Consider the following 18404-nt stretch of genomic DNA (forward strand, 5'->3'; position numbering starts at 1 on the left):
CAGATTAAAGGTTTACACTTTTACAAGATTCTTGGATTGTAAACTCATGTATAATGGTCTGCTCTGACTTGCAGAGTAGTATGTGGGGAGGGTGTGAATCCCTGGAGAGAGACTGCCAAAAATATCCAAATAGATGAGCGGGAATGGGTTAATAAGTCGAACCCATTGAGGCACAAATATGTTGACCACAGCGAAGAGCGAGAATTCAAGAGGGTAAAAAAAAAAAGTCCCTGAATTTTATTTAGTTCCATTATCACTGTCACTTCATTAAAAAATTGAAATTACATAAAGGCTCACAATCTGAAGGTAAACAGATAAAACACCCAGCACAAGTTTGAATGCTGGTAACTAGGGCTGCCACGATTTGTCGACTAGTCACGATTACGTCGACTATCAAAATCGTCGACGACTGATTTAATAGTCGACGTGTCGTTTGAAGCTTTGTAAGATCGCAAAAGACGCAGGAATAATAGCAGGATTTAAGAGTGTAATAACGGACTGAAACAGAAGATGGCAGCACTGCATGTACAAGGATGCCAGCTGCCGTTAAACCCCGAAGAAGAAGAAGCAGCTGTGTCCCAGAATTCATAGCGCAGCCCAGCGCAGTTGTCAACAATGGCGGTAGCTAGTTAGTTTTAATATTACTCTTATTATTCTTTCTGGGTCACAAAATAAACGTTTAACATATTTTCAGGCGAGAATGTAGCTGTGTAAACCTCAAATATCGGCTCAGTTTATTATTATTACATTATTATTGTACTTTATTGAGCCCCGTGGGGAAATTGCTCTCTACATTTAACCCATTCACTCAGTGAAGCAGTGGGCAGCCATTGGGCGCCCGGGGAGCAGTGTGTAGGGATGGTACCTTGCTCAGGGGTACCTCAGGGTAGCTGTTACACATATTTTCAAAAGCGCTCCGACGTTTTCGGAGACGTCTGTTACCCACTAGCTCGATAGCTAGCCGGGGGCTAGGTCACTAGCGCCGTGAGAACACCGGACTCCCGGCAAATTGTTTTCAAACCCACCGCCGTCTTTCGCGACTCAGGTTAAATATATATGAGTCACTTAGATAAATTAAAAATGTTGTTGTTTGGCTTTTTTTTTTTTTTTTTAGTATTTTATTTGTTCCTGAGTAAATCGGTTTGGCTGAGATTAAAGTTATAGTTTTTACACAGCTGAATAAACGTCAAGCAGACAGCTGATTATCAGAAGTGTGAGATGCTGGAGAATATACTCCGGTGTCCTGTTATATTTTAGATAGCAAGGAGTTTATTAAACTTTACCAAAACAATCTGCAAATTTCATTAAAATTGAATAAACTATCATCTTGTCTTTATTTTTAGTTAGCACCTTAAAAGCTTAAAGCTGTAAGCTAATGATAGTTATATAAGAGCAGATGCTGCTGGTGCAATAAGCTGTAGTTTTACGTCCAGTGGATGATGATCTGATTAGTCGACTAATCGCATAAATAATCGGTGACTAGTCGACTATCAAAATAATCGTTTGTGGCAGCCCTACTGGTAACAGTGTTGGCCACTTGCGTAGGTTGACACGTATCACGTTAAAAACATGCACATTGCAAGAAATCCAGTGGCAGCACAGTTTGGGTTACAGCAGATATCACACTGGAGTAAAGGTAGGAAAGCATTGTCTCTGCAACTAGGAGAAGAATAAATTTATAAAGATAGGTGACCAATAGTTGCATTGAATTACATCGCAAGGCCAACCATCTACAAGTAGTTGTGGCAACTCTCAGACAGATTGCAATCTGCAGTTATTTGGAAACCTCTGCCAATCAATCGGAGTCAGTCTGTGTCAATGAGCGCAATGAGTTTCCTTAATTAGAGATACATGACTTAAAACAGGGCAAAAAGTTGATGCCCATTTTGACCAACAGCAGTTTTTTCTTTTTAATTTTCTCTATTATCTATATTATTAATTACTCTGACAACTACAGTGAGGTAGACGTACTGAGAGTCTAGTGTGGTGAAAGTATGATTGTAACTCACTACTTGATGATCAATATCCAATCTGTATTTTACCAATGAAAACTATGACATCCAGACACAAGATAGTTTCTTAGTTCTTTGGTTTTAATATTGACTTTTATTCCCGAAATAGTTTCTTTTTTTGGCATTTCATTTTTTTCATCCTTTTCATTTTGGGACAAATCCCCAATTTAATATATTAATCTGTAAAAAAAATAAAATAAAAGAATACAAAACTGTCCCAAACTATAATTCTAAAAGCATTTTATCATTTAAAGACCAAGGCAGCGAGTTTCTCTCTAACATTCTTCCGTCTCATTTTACATGAAGAACAACTAAAAGAGCTACAGTTAAAGCTTAAAATGGGGTGAAGCTGAGTCAACGTAATCTCATCTCAGCAGTCATCCCTGTTTGTCCTCCTAATCTGCGGCTGCTTCCACTAAAACATCAGATTCAGTCTCTACTTTTTCTTGTTGTGAGTTAATCTGTGATTTGTGAGGTGCTGCAGGAGCCTGAAGCGCTTCTTGCAGAGTTCACACTCAAACGGCCTTTCATCGGTGTGGGTGCGCATGTGCTTTGTGAGATTCCCACTGTGGTTGAACTGCTTCCCACACTCCTTGCACGCGAAGGGTTTTTCCCCTGAGTGGATCATCTGGTGTTTCTTCATATTCATGATCTGGGAAAAGCACTTTCCACACTGAGAGCAGCGATGTGGTTTTTCTGCTGACTCAGCACACCCGTGATTGGCTAACTCCTCCTGATCTCTAAATTCCCGCCCGCACAGGGAACACCGTGGTGGTTTCTCCTCATGAGCGGACAGGTGTGTTTTCAACGTGGACGGGTGACAATAACCTTTCCCACATTTTTCACACTTGTATGGTTTCTCCCCTGTGTGGCCCCGCTCATGGAATATCAGGTGCTGCTGCAGCCGGAAACTTTTGTCGCAGTGTGAGCAGTGAAAGCGCTTCTCCCCGGTGTGTATCATTTGGTGCTTCTTCAAGTTGCTCCTGATACTGAAGGCCTTGGGGCAGAGTCTGCACTTGAAGGGCTGCTCTCCAGTGTGGGTGTGGATGTGTGATGCCAGCGATTCCTGCAGTCTAAACTTCTTTGCGCAAAGCTGACATTGGTAGGGTTTCTCCCCTGTGTGGATTCGCTCGTGCTTCCTCAGTTTGAAAAGCTGTTTGAAGCTTTTGCCACAGTGGCTGCAGTTGTGAGGTCTCTCCTCAGAGTGGCTCAACATGTGTATTCTGAGGTCCCCGCGCCTGGCACAGGTCTTGCCGCACTGGTCGCATTTATATGGTTTCTCCCCTGTGTGGATCAGCATGTGCTCCTTCAGAGTTCCTTCCCTGCCAAACTGCTTCCCACAGACCTCACAGTGGTAAGATTTCTCCCCAGTGTGAGTGAGGAGATGCTGCCGCAGTGTGTACAGCATGTAGAAGCTCTTATTACATTGTGTGCAGGTGTGAGGCCTCTCTCGTTGAACCTCATTACTGTCTTTGCCCTCGTGACTTTCACCGTTCTCTTTGTGACAGAGCTCATGCAGCTTCAGCCCGCGTTTAGTGTCAAATGTTAGAATGCACCTGCTGCATGAGAACGTCTCCTGCTCCAGCTGGTCTGAATCTTCTGTGGGTTTTGTTCTGCTGCAGTTGTGCCGCTGGTGTCGGAGGACGTTGCTCTTCCTTGCGAAGGACTTCCCACAGTGCTCACAGCGGTGGTGTCGGGGTTCAGACGCAGCATCCTGTTGGTTCTCTGTTTGGTTTTCATTGGTTGAAGACACGCAAGAAGGAGCTGCAAGGAAGAGGAAAGAAGAAAGTGATGATTACAAGTCACAATGCTCAAAATTATTCCATTAGTGTGTTGAAAATGATGTTTAGAAGAGAAGCTTGAAGGACGTAAAAAAATTGATGTTTTAATTACAATCAATCTGCTTTTATAACAAGACTAATGTCTGACCTTTTGACCTATGGCCTTGAAGCATTACATACTAAAATAGCATGTTTACCCATAAGATGAAATCTTTGGGTTCTATAAGCTGTAAAAACTTGAAATTTGAAGGTATTTTCATGCTGTTTGCAATTTGCGAACCTTTATGCCATCTTTGTGACATCGTAAGGCATTGTGTTGAAAAAGTGCTTTGTACAGTGCTCTCCATGCCCTTTTATAATACATATATATACTTAATATGGTTTCTTTAAATCTTTTTTCAAGGTCAACTTTGATGTTGAGGGTGCTAAGTTTGTGGATGATCCAGAAAAAATTGTGGGTAAGCAAAGCTTTTACTGATTTTTACATTTGCTGTGACCTTGACATGATTTTCACCAAAATTGAATCAGCTCGAGCTATTGTTGGACCTGAGAACTCCTAGCAGATGCAACAGGGTCTTGCACTAAGTTTATAATACTCAAGCTAATACCAATACTACTCGTACTACTACAACTAATCATAATGATACTAATAACAATAACAACAACAAGTACGGCTGGGCAATATGAGAAAAATCTAATGTTCAAATACCCCCCCCCCCCAAAACAAAACAAAACAAAAAAAACCACTTTGGTGTAGTACAACATTCAAATCGACCATTCTGTGTTTTACTTCTACTTCAAATACAAAAAAATGACACTACTGTGGTAGTACATCTCTTTCTGTGTTCAACACCAGACATTTAACAAACAAAAGATCAGAACAAACAAAAGTACATCAAGCAAGAATTCATGTGACAAAATAAACTAACTGAAATGAAAAAGGTGCTCTTTTGTGCTTATGATATATGAAAATTTTAAAACAAAAAATGGGATTATCTCAAATTACAGAAAGAAAAGTCTAGATAGTGACTATAAAAATGACTGACCAAGAACAGTCACAGGTATCACAGCTGGTTTAACATTTTCTTTGCTGTGTGAGGAGATGTTGACATGTGTCAATGGCTTAATATTGCCATAGCAATTTATACTCGATGGTCACGATAAAGCCATTTTAACCACCATACATGGAAAAACTTGCGATACCTGAAGTATATTCGATATATCGCCCACCCCTAATAATAAGGCCTTTTTCTAGAAGCTAAACATGCTCTGAAATTCATCAGGAGAATTGCAACTGGTGAAGATTTACTTTCACATCAGTTGAATGTGAACAGTTGGGCTTACTACAAATAAACCCAACTGATGTTTTTTTTTTACATGCATATGTGAGATTGGTACACACATGTAACATCACAGGATGCACAAAAAACCCTACAAAAACCAAACCTTTTGTAGCCATGCTGTAAAGCTAACAATTTAGGAGGGTAGTGTGGAAATAATATCATTTAGAAATAATGACATTTCTAGGTTTTACGTTAAAGGTTTGATCTGATCAGCGTCATATTTACTCAGTCTAATGCAAAGACCTCACTGATGATAAATTGGAAAACTTTTGAGTTTTTATTGAAGAGCGTGTCTCTTGCTCCATGGGGAAATTTGTAACTCACACATATGTCGTCCAGTACGGCCCAAACTTCTCATGTTTGATGAAGACCTGAACATCTACTCAGCAGTATCTAATAGTCACAGTGCCACCAAGAGGCAACAGAGCAGTAGTGCAAAGCTAAAATATTGGCAGCAAAGCCTTAAAAAAAACTTTCTGGTGAAAATTTTAAGTTTTAATCAAATAATTAAAAAATTACTAAAACACTAGTTATTAAACATTCACCTCCAGACTCGGGCTCGGGGGTTTCTGCATCTTCAGCTTCCTCTGCTTCAGTGTCCTGCTGTGCCGTCTCTGCTCTGTCTGATAAAGCATCTTCTTCCTGACTTTGCTGTGACATTGCATCCATGTCCTCCTCTGAACTGGCGCCCAGTGCAGCTGTTTCGAGGGACTCTGATAGTTCGGAACACTGTATGAGCCACGCCATCCCTTTGGTGCCGCTGCCGTTCTCCTGAAACACTAACATTTTGCCATCAGTCCGAGCAAGCTCTTCAGGTTTGTTTTCCACCAAGATGTTGTTTTTATTTTCTTCTTCTTCTTTATACAAATGAATCTCTGCTCCGACTCCGCTGTCCTGCCAGACTGGGTGCAGCTCCAGCTTTGAGCCCTCGTACTCTCTCCCCAACTGCTCGTCCTCCTCTTTCAAGTTGAGCTGCAAGCTGCTGTGATTATCGTCACTGTTCAGCACTGGAGTTTTCATGCAGTCCACCAAAGAGACAGACAGCTCCCTCAGAGTGAGGACTGGAAGGTCACCAGACGGGGCTGAAAGGACGTTAAGAAGAGGAAGACACAGAAAACTGATGGATTATTTGCTGACCTCTTCAGGGTTTACTGTTTGAACTTTACTTTAAAAGGAGGCTGAAATAATTTGTTCGCATACAGATATGAGCAGTGAGCAAAAACCTTAAACTGTTTTAAAATTCAGCCAATCGCCTGTTCACAGGGCTTTAAAATAGACTCCAGAATGGTGGCCAAGTTTTAAAACTTTTTATAAAACAGATAAAAATCTATGCATTACTTCACATTTTCCCAAAGTCTCTTCAGACTCTATTTCTCAGAAACAGCAGTTTGACAACAGGGCAACATTTGTTACATATGTAACCAGAGAAGACCTCTAAAGAATCATCAGCTATGCATGAAGCTTCAGGCTCATGTGAGTTCAGTCTCTCTCTCCGAGTGGTCATTGTATATGTAAATCTAGACAAAAAAAAGTTTAATTCATGTGAATGCGGATTTTAGCAGATGACTATGTTGCCATAAAAGAAAGAAAAGGCTGGTTTACATTAGTCTTTGTGGGCAGTGTCACAGTTTTATGCCCAAGAAGTAATCTGCCCAAACAGTAAAATCCTGGTTTGCCTGTAACTGTGGAACATCACTATAGGAAATTAAGAACATCGGAGCAGGTCCTCAGGCATGCTGGTACTGATTTGTGGAGCTTGACAGCATGATAAAAATCATACTAGTGATAAAAGCAGTCAGCCCAGACACAAGAAAGGCTGCGTTAGAGCCACCAGCCGAGTGGAGGCCAGTAGCTGTGCAGTTTGTTTTTGGCATTACTAGTGAGTAGTTTGCTTTGTTGAACCATCTCATTGTTATTTTAGCATATTTCTGTTGGTTACTGACTTTCAGTTTAGCCATTTTTTGTTTTTTTGACTATAGCAATAAAAGCATATTATTTATAAAAACTACTGTGTTTGACTTGTTTCTTTTCCCAGCTCTAATTGTTGTTGACTCCCTCATTCCCTTGCCCTTGTTTGTATACTTGATGAGGGTATCTAAGCCTGTGACCAGCACTGTAAGATGTAGGAAGGATCCTGATCTTGTGTTTCTGAATGCTGCTCACCTTCAAGCTCTGCCCTCGGGACCCCCAGAGTCTTCATACAGTCCACCAGGCAGACAGTGAGCTGCTTGCGGCCCAGCATGGACAGACTGCTGACCGACTCCATGATCGCCCGTCAAGAGACCTGAAAGACAGTCAGGTTCAGCATGTTTTGAGCTTTTCTTGCATATAAATATTTTTTGGTGCAGGCCAAAGTTAATTTTGTCAGTGCCAAAAGAAAACCCACTAAAACCCAAATAAAAATATTTTAACTAGTAATTAATTATGTGGGGATTTGTTTACGCAAGTTTAAGTATGTGTCTGTTTATCAAATAGCCCAATAAAATTACCATTTAAGTGGAAATCTCTAACACAGATGCTTTGCCTTTATTGAATGGGACTAATTGTGCTTATGTGTGCAGTCAACCACCAAAAGCCCAAGACAGCAGTACCTTAAACAACCACTTGTTACATTTAAGCCTCTTTGCCACCGGTAGCTACTTGACCCCGGTTCCAAGTGAGCTGAGTTGAGCCAAAAATGTGATGTAACCAGGCTCCATGCCACTGATTGGATGAGTCATAAGAGTGACGCCTCCGGAAGAATCACACTCCTCATTTTTGAAACACAGAAACGAGGGAAATGGCTGCACACAAACCAACACTGTGGTCCAATGATGAGGTGCAGAGGTTTACCATCAGCTTAGCAGCAGGTATACCATCGCCTCGATGTCCTCAACATAACAATGTGTTGTGTTGCTTTGCATTGGTGTCCTATACAAATGACATCACAGGACTTTTGGGACGAATGCTATAACGAATCCTCCCACAGTGAGGTTTAACACCCAGTGTTAAAGGTAAACAACCGAAACCAAGCAGACTTCCTGCTGAAGCATAATTCAGGCTTAAGGCCATGTCATCCATTGTATTCAACATGGCAGCTTCCACAAACCACCAGCCACTGATATGCATTTATGAGAATGCATCAGCAAGATTAATTAATGCATGTTTATGACTACAAAACTTTTTTTTCCCTATAAAACCAAAAAATAATCATTGACAGCTCCTTTACAATGTCAGTACAACAGGCACAAAAACCTGCAAATATTTAACATCTTCGTCAATAAGAAACGTAAAACATTAACAATCCATCAATAAATATTAATAATAATGACGGTGTTTCGGTGTCACAGTTTACACTGTTTTTATCTGTTTTAGCTTGAGGCACTGCTCTGCTTTAAGCTTCCCGAGTATCTTGGTATGGTTTACTTTACAATAGCCCCAGCTTTAGTTTCCAATTCAGTGCTTAACGTGGCTTTGCGAACTAATTTTCTCCCCTTTAGTTAGCAATTTGAGGCTAACTGTAGCCCAGCTCCTGTTTTACAGCACAGACTTACACTTCATGTCTGATATCCTGCTCTCCTTACACCGAGCACAAGAGGAAATCCCCGAGCACACAGGGTGAACTCACCAGAAGGAGTTTAGTCCGCTTTCTCCCCCGGCCTAACTCCCGAGCTAAACCGCTCGTGCAGCCCGATTTCCGCTTCGTGTAAACATGAATAAACTTCCACCATCAATTTCTACTTCAGACATGCAGAGCTGCACTCTCCTCTGTTTATAATCTCATCAGGAAAAGAAACTGTGAAGAAGGACGCACAGAAACAACATGAGAAAGAAGTCCGAAACGTGTGTTTGGTGTGTTTTTCCAGCTTTACGCGAAGAAGGGGATGTGCGACCAATGAGCTTTGGGGAAGGGAGGAGAAGGCGGGCTCTTGTGTAGAACTGTAGCCAATCACAGCATGGATGGAGTTCAAACAGAAGGGTCGCGGCTCAGGACAAAATTGATATGAACGCCTTTCTTTACACTGGTCCGTGACAGTGATTGGTCTGATAGTTCAGATTATTTCAGGCGCTGTTCCTCTTATCAGATTTAATTTTAAAATTTCACATAATTTTCATCAGTGTTTCAGTCTAATTACCACAATAAATTCTTTTAATTAGTTTATTTGGGCTTTGTTTTCTTATTTCATATTTGTCACATTTCTTGTCTCAAGTGTTCTATTAAACAAAGATAATCCAAGTAAGTACAAAATGCAGATTTTAAAGGATTTAATTTATTAATGGGGAAAAGAATATCAAAACCTGATCCTATATGAAAAATTAGCTGAGTCCCCAAAACGTAATAACTGGTTTTGCCACACTTGGCAGCAAGAACTGCAATCAACTGTTTGTGATAACAAGCAAAGTGTCTTTTGCCTCACTGTGAAAAACCCGCCCACTTGAGATGCCAAACCATCTCCATTGATCCATATATTATCTTCTGCGAGAGGCACGGTTCACCCTGGACAGGTCGTCAGTCTGTTGCAGGGCTAACACAGAGAGACAGACAACCATCCACAGTGGCGGTTCTAGCCTGTTTGCCCCCCCCCGGGCGACACTCCCTCTGACCCCCCCCCCCCCCCACACACACACACACACACACACACACATACACACACATAAAACTGATTGCTTGACCCATATTACGTTACTTGCGCTTCAAGTGAATCAACAAATGGCGAAATGAAAAGCCGAACAACAACAATGCTGTTTCTTTAGAGAGTCTTAGCTTACGTGTGTTTATTTCATATTTTCAGTTCTTACCCTCCCCGACTAAATCGGTTTCAGTTATGCACTGAAATATAAGAATGGACATTAGAGGGTTCTTTCAAAGAAAAAACTCAGGTAAATGTTATTTTATATATTATGCTTTGTATGTTGTTCAGTATATTTCTATGCAAACCAAGAGGGATTTCAGTACACAGCAGGATATTCACATTTGTAACCAGATATTTACACTTTAGGGAGAAAACATAAAACATTTTTACTGTACAACATCAATTTAGAGTAAACTTTTGTTTTAGATAAATATTGAAATATATTTTGAATTAGTTAAATGTCAAAATAAAGAGAGACAGAGCTGTCTATTTTTATCACTTTGATCAAATTTAGGAGTACATGTACACTAAGTTTATTGTTAATTAATAAGAAACTCCAGACGATTCCATTCTGAGCTGAAGAAGCTTCTGATAGGTTAGTAGAGCCCATGTGGATAAATTGGTGGCACAGCTGTGGATGCATATAAGGCAAAACACAGAGCCTGTTTCTTTGACATGGGAAAATCAAGAGATGTCAACCAAAACACCAGGAAAAGAACTGTGGAGCTCCATAAGTGTGGCTCAGTTTGAATACAATTTGGTGCCATTTGCAATTAAGAAATACAGATAGTTTCTCTCTTTACTCTTAAAGTTAACAAATATGTTTTTTATATTTATCAATCTAAAAAAAATAAACATTTAGTCGGATTTGATGTTACAATTAAAAAAGTGTTTGTGTTTTTATGTGAAGAGTGTGTAAATATCTGGTTTCAACTGTATATTTGATGATTGTCAGCACAGAGAGGGAGAGAGAGGAACAGAGAGGGAGAGAGAGAGAGAGAGAGGAACAGAGAGGGAGATGGAGAATGAGGACAGAACAGAGATGAACAAGAGCAGGTGAGACACACATGTTAGTCAAATGGTTGTTTACCAAAAGTATCACCGTATCATAGGTACTCATGTATCTTCTAGTGTTTCTTTTTAGGTTTGTTATTTTTCAAATTCTGTATTTATTAAGTTATGCAGGCTTGTTTGCACAACAAGGCTAAATAATTATATAAACTTTTCTCAATCTAAATAGTGTACTTTGGTAGAATTAAAAAATAAGTGTAGTGCAGGTCTATGATGATTTTTAGTGCTACTATCATCTAGTTCTGATTCTGGTTCTGTCTTGGTTAAATACCAAGTAGTCCTGATTTTGAACTGTTGTAGTCCTGTTTTAATTCCAGATCAGTTCTGGGTCTGGTTGAATTGGGGTTTAGTCCTCGTGTCTTGATACAGCCCCGACCTTGTTCTGCCTTGCTGCTTAATTAAAAAACTAGTTTAAGGTGTCCTGCATGTGTGATATATATTTTTCCCTATATGAAGTCATTCTTTTTTGAACAAAACTCAAAACAGAGCCTATTAATCTTTCAGTCATTTCTACCCCCCCCTTCCCCCCCCCAAAAAAAAAAAAAATCCACAATCCACCAACCCGAGAATCACCACAACATAACCTAACAGAGCTACATCTTAGTTCACAGATTCACTTTGTCTAAGGTGTATTTCTGGGATTTCACACAACCCAGGATTCAAATCATGAATAGATAATGGGCTTGGATTTACAACATTATGAATGAAAACATTATGAATGAAATGTGCTCTATTTGGAGGCAGCAGGTCTCCCTCCCCTTTCCACGGGTTGTGTACTGCATGCAGTGGAGATGACAATAAAGTTTTACTTTGACTTCAGCAGCGAGCAGGCGCACCGAGGGCTCTCGCGCTCACTTTTCGCGTACAGAAAAACGTCGGTGCAAATTATAAGTCCCCCGCCGCCCCGCCCTCTCCTCCCTGTGCCGCAAGCAGAAGGCGCACTTCGCAAACGGAGAGCGCCCTTACTCCCAGCAAATGGGCGATAGAAAACCGATCGGTGCCTATGCCATTCCCAGTATGCGCTGGCTGATGTCGGGGCAGCATGAGTGCGAGCAATTTATTTATTTATTTATTTTTTTCCGATGCCCACGATGCCGCCCCCCACCACGATGCCGCCCCGGCAACCGCCCGTGTCGCCCGTATCAAAAACCGCTACTGACCATCCACACCCACCAACTAACCTGACCCACTTGCTGCATGTCTTTGGACCTTGGGAGGAAGCACAGACCCACACAGGAGAACATGCAAACTGTGGACTAGTGAAATTTCTCTTTCTGGTAGTTGAAAGAAGTTAAATAAATAACATATTTAATCACTAATTTATTTATTTATTTTTACAATGCATCTCAGTTTTTTTTACACGATAAACAAAAAGCTGCTTTGAGTTTAATTTTGCAGGAATAAAATACGCAAAATTACAGAAAAAATTCTAACAACTCATTGTGCAGCCTGTCCTATAATTTTGTTTGTTTGTTCTTTACTGTGAAACCACTGTAAAAAAATGTATATCTATATTTTACCCAGCTTAGATTATGGGATGGGAATTAACTGCAGATGCTAAACAAAGTGTGAAAAGTGCCATCATTACTCTGAATTTGTTTGACAGTATAAACTAATACTGTAACACACTGCGTTATGGATGGGCCTCGGGGTCCACGCCCACACAGTGAATTCACTGCGTTGAACTCTTCTGATACACTTAAGCTACAAGTTACACTAATTCACACAGATTAATAATAAAAACATTAAACAGTCATAGCACAGCTATTGGACTGTAAACTCAATTGAATTATTCTGTGCTGGTAAGCAGCATGACTGAAGACGACACTGAGCGATGACCCAGTGCAGAGCAGTCGTGTCTCTTTGTGTGTCTGTTTGTGTCTTTGAAACTAAAAAGAGTCAATTTCAGCTTCTACAGCCAGTTATAAAAAATGGCCCTTCTGGAAAATTTCAAAAAAGAGCAACGAGGATAATGTGCACAGTCCTACTGTGTGATGAGTTCACTGATCTATTTCTAAATCAGAGAAAATATCTCTCCTGTTACCTCCTCTGCTAGCACAGATATTTTCACAGTTTTATAACTGTTGCTACAATTTTCTGAGTATATGTGTGTGTGTGTGTTTTTAATAACAAAATATTATTTTATAAAAAAAAAATAAAACCAACAAATAATAATAATACATACCAGAATGAAGACAGGACGTATGTGTCCTCTGAGCACCACTAGATGGAGACAAATGATAAGTTTACTCTAAGAGTGCTTTTTAGTAATGGTTTGCAATCACATCAGTAGAAACAAGTGGAGGCTCTACGGATTAAAAAACAAACTGTAGAAAACATGAGAAAAATCAGAGTGGAGGAGGCCTGTTTGCAGATCTCAGAACTAAAGCGTGTGTCTTACTGTGACTCAAGTGTTTCTGGATGAAGACTAAATGAGAAAAAAAGGCTGAAATAGCTTCTGAGCTAGACATCCTGCTGCTCCTCAGGCAGGCAGCTGATAAAGCCTCCAACAATCATACTAAGAGTAACAAAAAAAAAAAAACACACACACATGCCCACAAGCTGTGTCCTTCTGTTACGCACAGTGCTGACATCCCTTTGAAGTTTAAACTGTTGTTGCTTTGCAAGTTTCAATTAAGTGACTCAGTTTTTGGAATTTTATTTCTCATGAATGCCTGATTAATATCTGAAGCAATGACACTGGTTCAGGCATCACTGCGTTCACTTCCTTCAGAGCAGGAAGTACAAAGCACAAATGATGCAAAACATGAGAAATATTTGAGCATATGATAAACACCTGTTCATATTTTTAAGGTGTTATGGCCCTGTCCATAATCTGTTTTGGTGGCTGTTGTTGTCTGTTCCTTTAAGTCTTTGCAGGTCCCAGAGTGGATGAGCTGACGGCTGCTGATTGGTCCCCTGGCCATGTGATCTTCTTCAAATCCCTCACCAGCAGTTGTCCCGGGGCAGCCACTGACAGCAGCAGCAGACCTGACCCTGGCCTTCAAAACTTGAGACTTTTGTGCTTGTGATTTGTGCGGCTTCTCTGAGTTTTGTATATAGTGTGTATATTAGCTTTCATTGTACATAGCACATTGTAAATAGCACTGCAACAGAAGGGGTGAGCTGCCGTATTGTTTTTCCTTGCACTGTTTTCTCCTGTTTATTTCAGTTAGGGAGTTAGGTGTAGCGCTTGTCTTTTGTTTGATGTTTGATTTCACATAGGGTTTTAGATAGCACCTCCTCCTGACTTAGCTTGTTTTGTTTGTTATTTTGGCCTTTGTTCACCCTGGAGCTTCATTTTTGCAGTGTAGATAATAAAACACGATTCACTAAGGAATTGGTTTCCCTCTGTGTATGGTTTTGGGGACCAGGGCGGGGCAGTCTTTTCAAACTTATGTTGCGTTCCTGTACCCCTAGACTGGGGCGTAACATAAGGTGTCCAAACATCAATTCAGTCCAGAGTGAGTTTTACAATCGGAAGAAGGAAGAAGAGGTCAGAATTACTGATTTACAATTTATTACTATAAACTGTAAATAAATAATGGAAATACATAATGCTTTCCACTAATTTGTGAAGTACTATATTTAAAGCCTGAAGCTGGATGTGGATATGATGAAGATCAGACTTAGAATCTGGGCTATACTTGTCAATCAAAGGGTAAGAAAACCCTCTTTATCTTACATTTTTAAACTAATGGGACCATTCGAACATCACATTGTATCAAGTAACACTTGAATTAAGAACTGAGTCCATCAGAATATTTCACTGAGCTCACATCGACAGGCCTAATCATAGAAGTGTCATTGTGATCCAAAGCCATTATCAAAGTTCAGATAGCAAGTTTGAAACTTCTAAGTCTTCTGCAGCCCACCCAAACCTCTAATCACACATCTCATCAGACGAGTTGAAGAAGCATTTCGTCCTTTACGGGTTGTTTTATTGATTCATGGCCCAACAATTTGTTCAGATTCATTCCCCATATAAAGCTTTAATCCTAGAATGTTATATGCACTATCTTCTATCAAGACTTTTAAAATAAATAACAATATTTACAGCTCACTAGCAGTATATTCACTGTCTAACAGTAGGTCATGGTCCTTACTTTAGGAACCACTCAGGTCCAAAGTGCTAGGATTGAATTTACCCAGTTAAAGAAAAAGCTCCTGCAGCTCAGTGCTTTTTACTTTCTTTTCTTCTTCTTCTTCTTTTTTTTTTTTTTGTGTCCCGTTTGGATCTTTAGCCATCAGAATTGTTGTCTGAAGGCCACGAAAGATGCCAAGCAGATTTACTTTACCAATTGGATCATCATGGCCTTGCCATATTGGTCCATTTGATTGACCTTTATTATACTTATGTATTTATTTGATTTGATTTTTGGTTGTTACAAACGGGACAGACATGACTGGGGGATAGGACAGGGAGAAAGAATGAAAGAAAGAGAGGGAGAGAAAAATAGAGGGGAGAAGAGACGGTGAGAAGGGGGAAGAAAAAAAAGAAAAACAAACAAAACACCTGGATCACCTGTATGGAGATAAGAAAAAACCGAAGAGAAAACAAACATGTTACGTAATAAATACAGCACCATCACAATAAACTAGCTAACAGTAGATAACAGTAGATACGTAATATTACATGTTATTGTGCAGCACGCAAGATAGACAGCACACAATGTGCTTTGAGGTTGCAGCCAAGAAAGCTGTAGTTTGTCTGTGAACACCCGTGTGTACACCTGTGTGGATCAGCATGCTTGTATTCCAAAGGTTTCTCCATGTAACAATCTGATAGGGAGTGTGGGGAGCCATAGCCCCGTCCCCCAGGGTATGAAGCAGGTATGGAGGAGATCCAGGCACCAGACATTCAGAGACCCCAGAGTACGAGAACCCAAGGAGGACCACCAAAGGGGCAACCGTGCAACCCTCCTGGGAAGAGCTGAGGAAAGCCCCAAAACGAGAGGTCATCCAGCAGCTACGGAGCAGAGGCCAGAGGGGGTTGCAGTGACGTGCCCACGGGCTTTGCCCACCCCCCAGAAGGGTCCCAGCCAGGCCACAGGCGCCAGGCCCTGCCAATCGGCCACCAGGAGTGAGCCGGTACATACATGAGCGCCCAGCTCCAGACACCAAGAACCACCAACACACCAACGTCTGAGGGCATCAGCCACTGGCAGGGAGTGTGGTGAGGGGAGATTGGCCTCCGTACCTCGGAGAGCCTGAGATGTTCCCAGAGAGGTTGAGTCTGAGACCCAACCTGACATATAGACACAGACGAACAGGCGCACGCGGACACAAACATGCATTCCCATCCCCATATGCACAAACAAATACTCGGTACTCACCAACGTGTAGACAGACACAAATAGACACTGTACACACATTCACACTCCCCAAACATGCTCTATATCCCAGGTCCAGGTACCCCTGCCTCCAGAGGGGCAAACAGTACCCGGACCCAGGAGATGTAACCCTTCTCTCTGGGGTGGAGGAAGGCAGATCGCCTCCTTATCTGCAGTAGCAGGGAGGCCCCGCATCCCAGACCCCAGTCTGATGGCCAGCACCTCCTCCCAGCCCCCCAGCCCTGACGGGTAACAGAACCGGGGTGAGTGAAGACCCCAAACCTCCCTACGCCCGCTCATATGTAGTGTTGCTGTGTGCTGTTCTAAAGTGCATTTAAAACACAGCAGGGCATGGTGCTTCCTGCCAGAGAGCAGCACGGCTCCTCCCGAAAACCCTCAGTGTCTATGTGCATTTAAAATTGAGGGTAGGGCACCATCGCCAGAAGTGGGTTTGAATACACAGACCATCCGCTGGACACTGTATAACGTGCCCACCCCCAAGGCCCTATATGTATGTGTTATGAGAGTATGAGTAATGTGGATGTCTAGGTTGCGGAATAAAATTGAGGCACAGGCGGCCAGAAGGGGACAGAGCACCTGCACCCCAAGCCCTGCGTGTGTGTGGGTGTAGTGGAGCGGGAAGAGGGAGGCAGCCGAGGATGGGGAGGGCAGAAAAGGAAGGGCAAGTGGCCCCTCCTTGGAGCCAGCTCCCCCGCTGACCCTTCTCTTCTTCTAAAACAACTTTTAAAAGTTCTCTTCATCACTTCTAACAGTTTTACACCTCAGGAGATTTTTTTTAATGCTGTGTCAAAATTTAGTCAAAAACTTTGTGTTTTTCAAATGTTGCCACTTGAAGCTAGTTTTAATAAGAGGAAGCTTTGTGAATAAAAATAATAATATTAATAAACAAATATTTTCTTCGCATGCAAGAGCAAAGTGAACTGGAGTCAAATCATTCCTTTGTGTGCACAAACTAGTTTTGTTATTGTATTAATTAGCACAAATTAGCAGGTACCTGTGTATGGTTTATGCTAATCAAGCACATTAGCATCACCTCATAACTTAGTGCTGCACCTTCTCATTAAAGTTTGGTCACCTTGAGCTCCAAAGAACAAATCAGCAACAGCCAAAAAGCTGAAGATGAGCACTCAAAATCCCCAAACCAGTCAGCGCAGAGCTCTCTACTCTACTGGTGAGGGTGTGAGGGTTAAATATACTGGGCAGCAACAACTGCAATTACAGCAATTCTGTAATTATAAGTAAGTATTACAGAAACTTGTTATTATAGTAACTAGGACACAACATACCCCAAAATAACAAACACACAACACAATAGTCACGAGAACAAAATGTGGAGTTGAGACAGATGATTTAAGAAGGATATTAAAAAAATCTGTTTTATCAGTAAATTGCAGAAACCTGCTGAACACTGTGTTGAGTACAATGTGACAAAAAACCTCCATTTATATTAAATTGCCCCAATCAATCACAGTAATCACAGTGCCAATATTTGGTTTCCATTGGATTAATTTCATTGACGGGTAGCAAAGCTAAATTAATGCATCAATACAGAGCAAAAGTTATTCTGTAAACTCAGAGAAATTTGCTCATTTAAAGGAAAAGTTCAAACACTCCGATAAACATTTTATCCTCAAAACTAGCAAATAAACTGATCAGATTTCATCTCTTGCAAAAAATCTTATTGGATTCAGCCGCTGCTGAGAACTTAAAAGTGGACGAAACTGGTGACTTTTGCAGCTTTTGTGTGAACATCAGTCACAAAGGACATTGGCCATCTTTCTGTAAGAGAGTATCTGGATGCTACAGAGCTTCATTTCCTTGCCTTTACTTAACTAGGAAGTAAAATTCTTGAGATGAAGAATCTCTTTTGCGAAGAAGTATTGAGCCGAGACCGTATTTCTATCTGAAATGTTGTTTTTACCACTTCCTGTGTGGATTAGACCTCCCGCTGGCTTGAATCCCAGACACTTAAATCAAATTTCAAAATGAAACAGACCAAATCTCACAAGTCTCAATTAGACTGGATACGTTTTGGTTTTAACTAGTTTGGGAGTTCACTTTTACAGAAAACTTGCCTCTCCTTCAGCCAGTTGAATGTTTTAGGGGACATCTCTCAGTAACATGATAAAAATCAGTGAATCCTACTCCCTAAAGATGGGTATAAGTAATTCAGCAACCCTTTTAGCCAACTCTTCTTGAACTTAAAGTAGATCAGTGCTGACTTTGTGCT

General features: G+C 41.0%; 2 protein-coding genes across 2 annotated transcripts in view; both read right to left on the bottom strand.

The window, feature by feature from the left end:
• Positions 1 to 2063: 2063 nt before the first annotated feature.
• LOC309702063 (uncharacterized protein) lies at positions 2064 to 9009 on the bottom strand. The gene is made up of 4 exons (XM_082526466.1): positions 8744 to 9009; positions 7300 to 7420; positions 5682 to 6218; positions 2064 to 3776 (listed from the first exon to the last, which is right to left on the bottom strand). Exons 2-4 carry the CDS (start codon positions 7400 to 7402, stop codon positions 2449 to 2451), a joined length of 1968 nt encoding a protein of 655 aa, XP_082382592.1. The 5' UTR covers positions 7403 to 7420; positions 8744 to 9009; the 3' UTR covers positions 2064 to 2448.
• Positions 9010 to 9860: 851 nt separating this feature from the next.
• The window catches only part of LOC309698633 (uncharacterized protein), a gene marked incomplete at its 5' end in the record, with an annotated part of 421704 nt that continues 413160 nt past the window's right edge, over positions 9861 to 18404 (bottom strand). Inside the window, one exon of the mRNA XM_082521209.1 lies at positions 9861 to 9924. The remainder of the gene's footprint in view (positions 9925 to 18404) is intronic.

This window comes from Aulonocara stuartgranti (genome assembly GCF_965226115.1).
Source record: "Aulonocara stuartgranti genome assembly, chromosome: 3".
In the NCBI taxonomy this organism is placed as follows: domain Eukaryota; kingdom Metazoa; phylum Chordata; class Actinopteri; order Cichliformes; family Cichlidae; genus Aulonocara; species Aulonocara stuartgranti.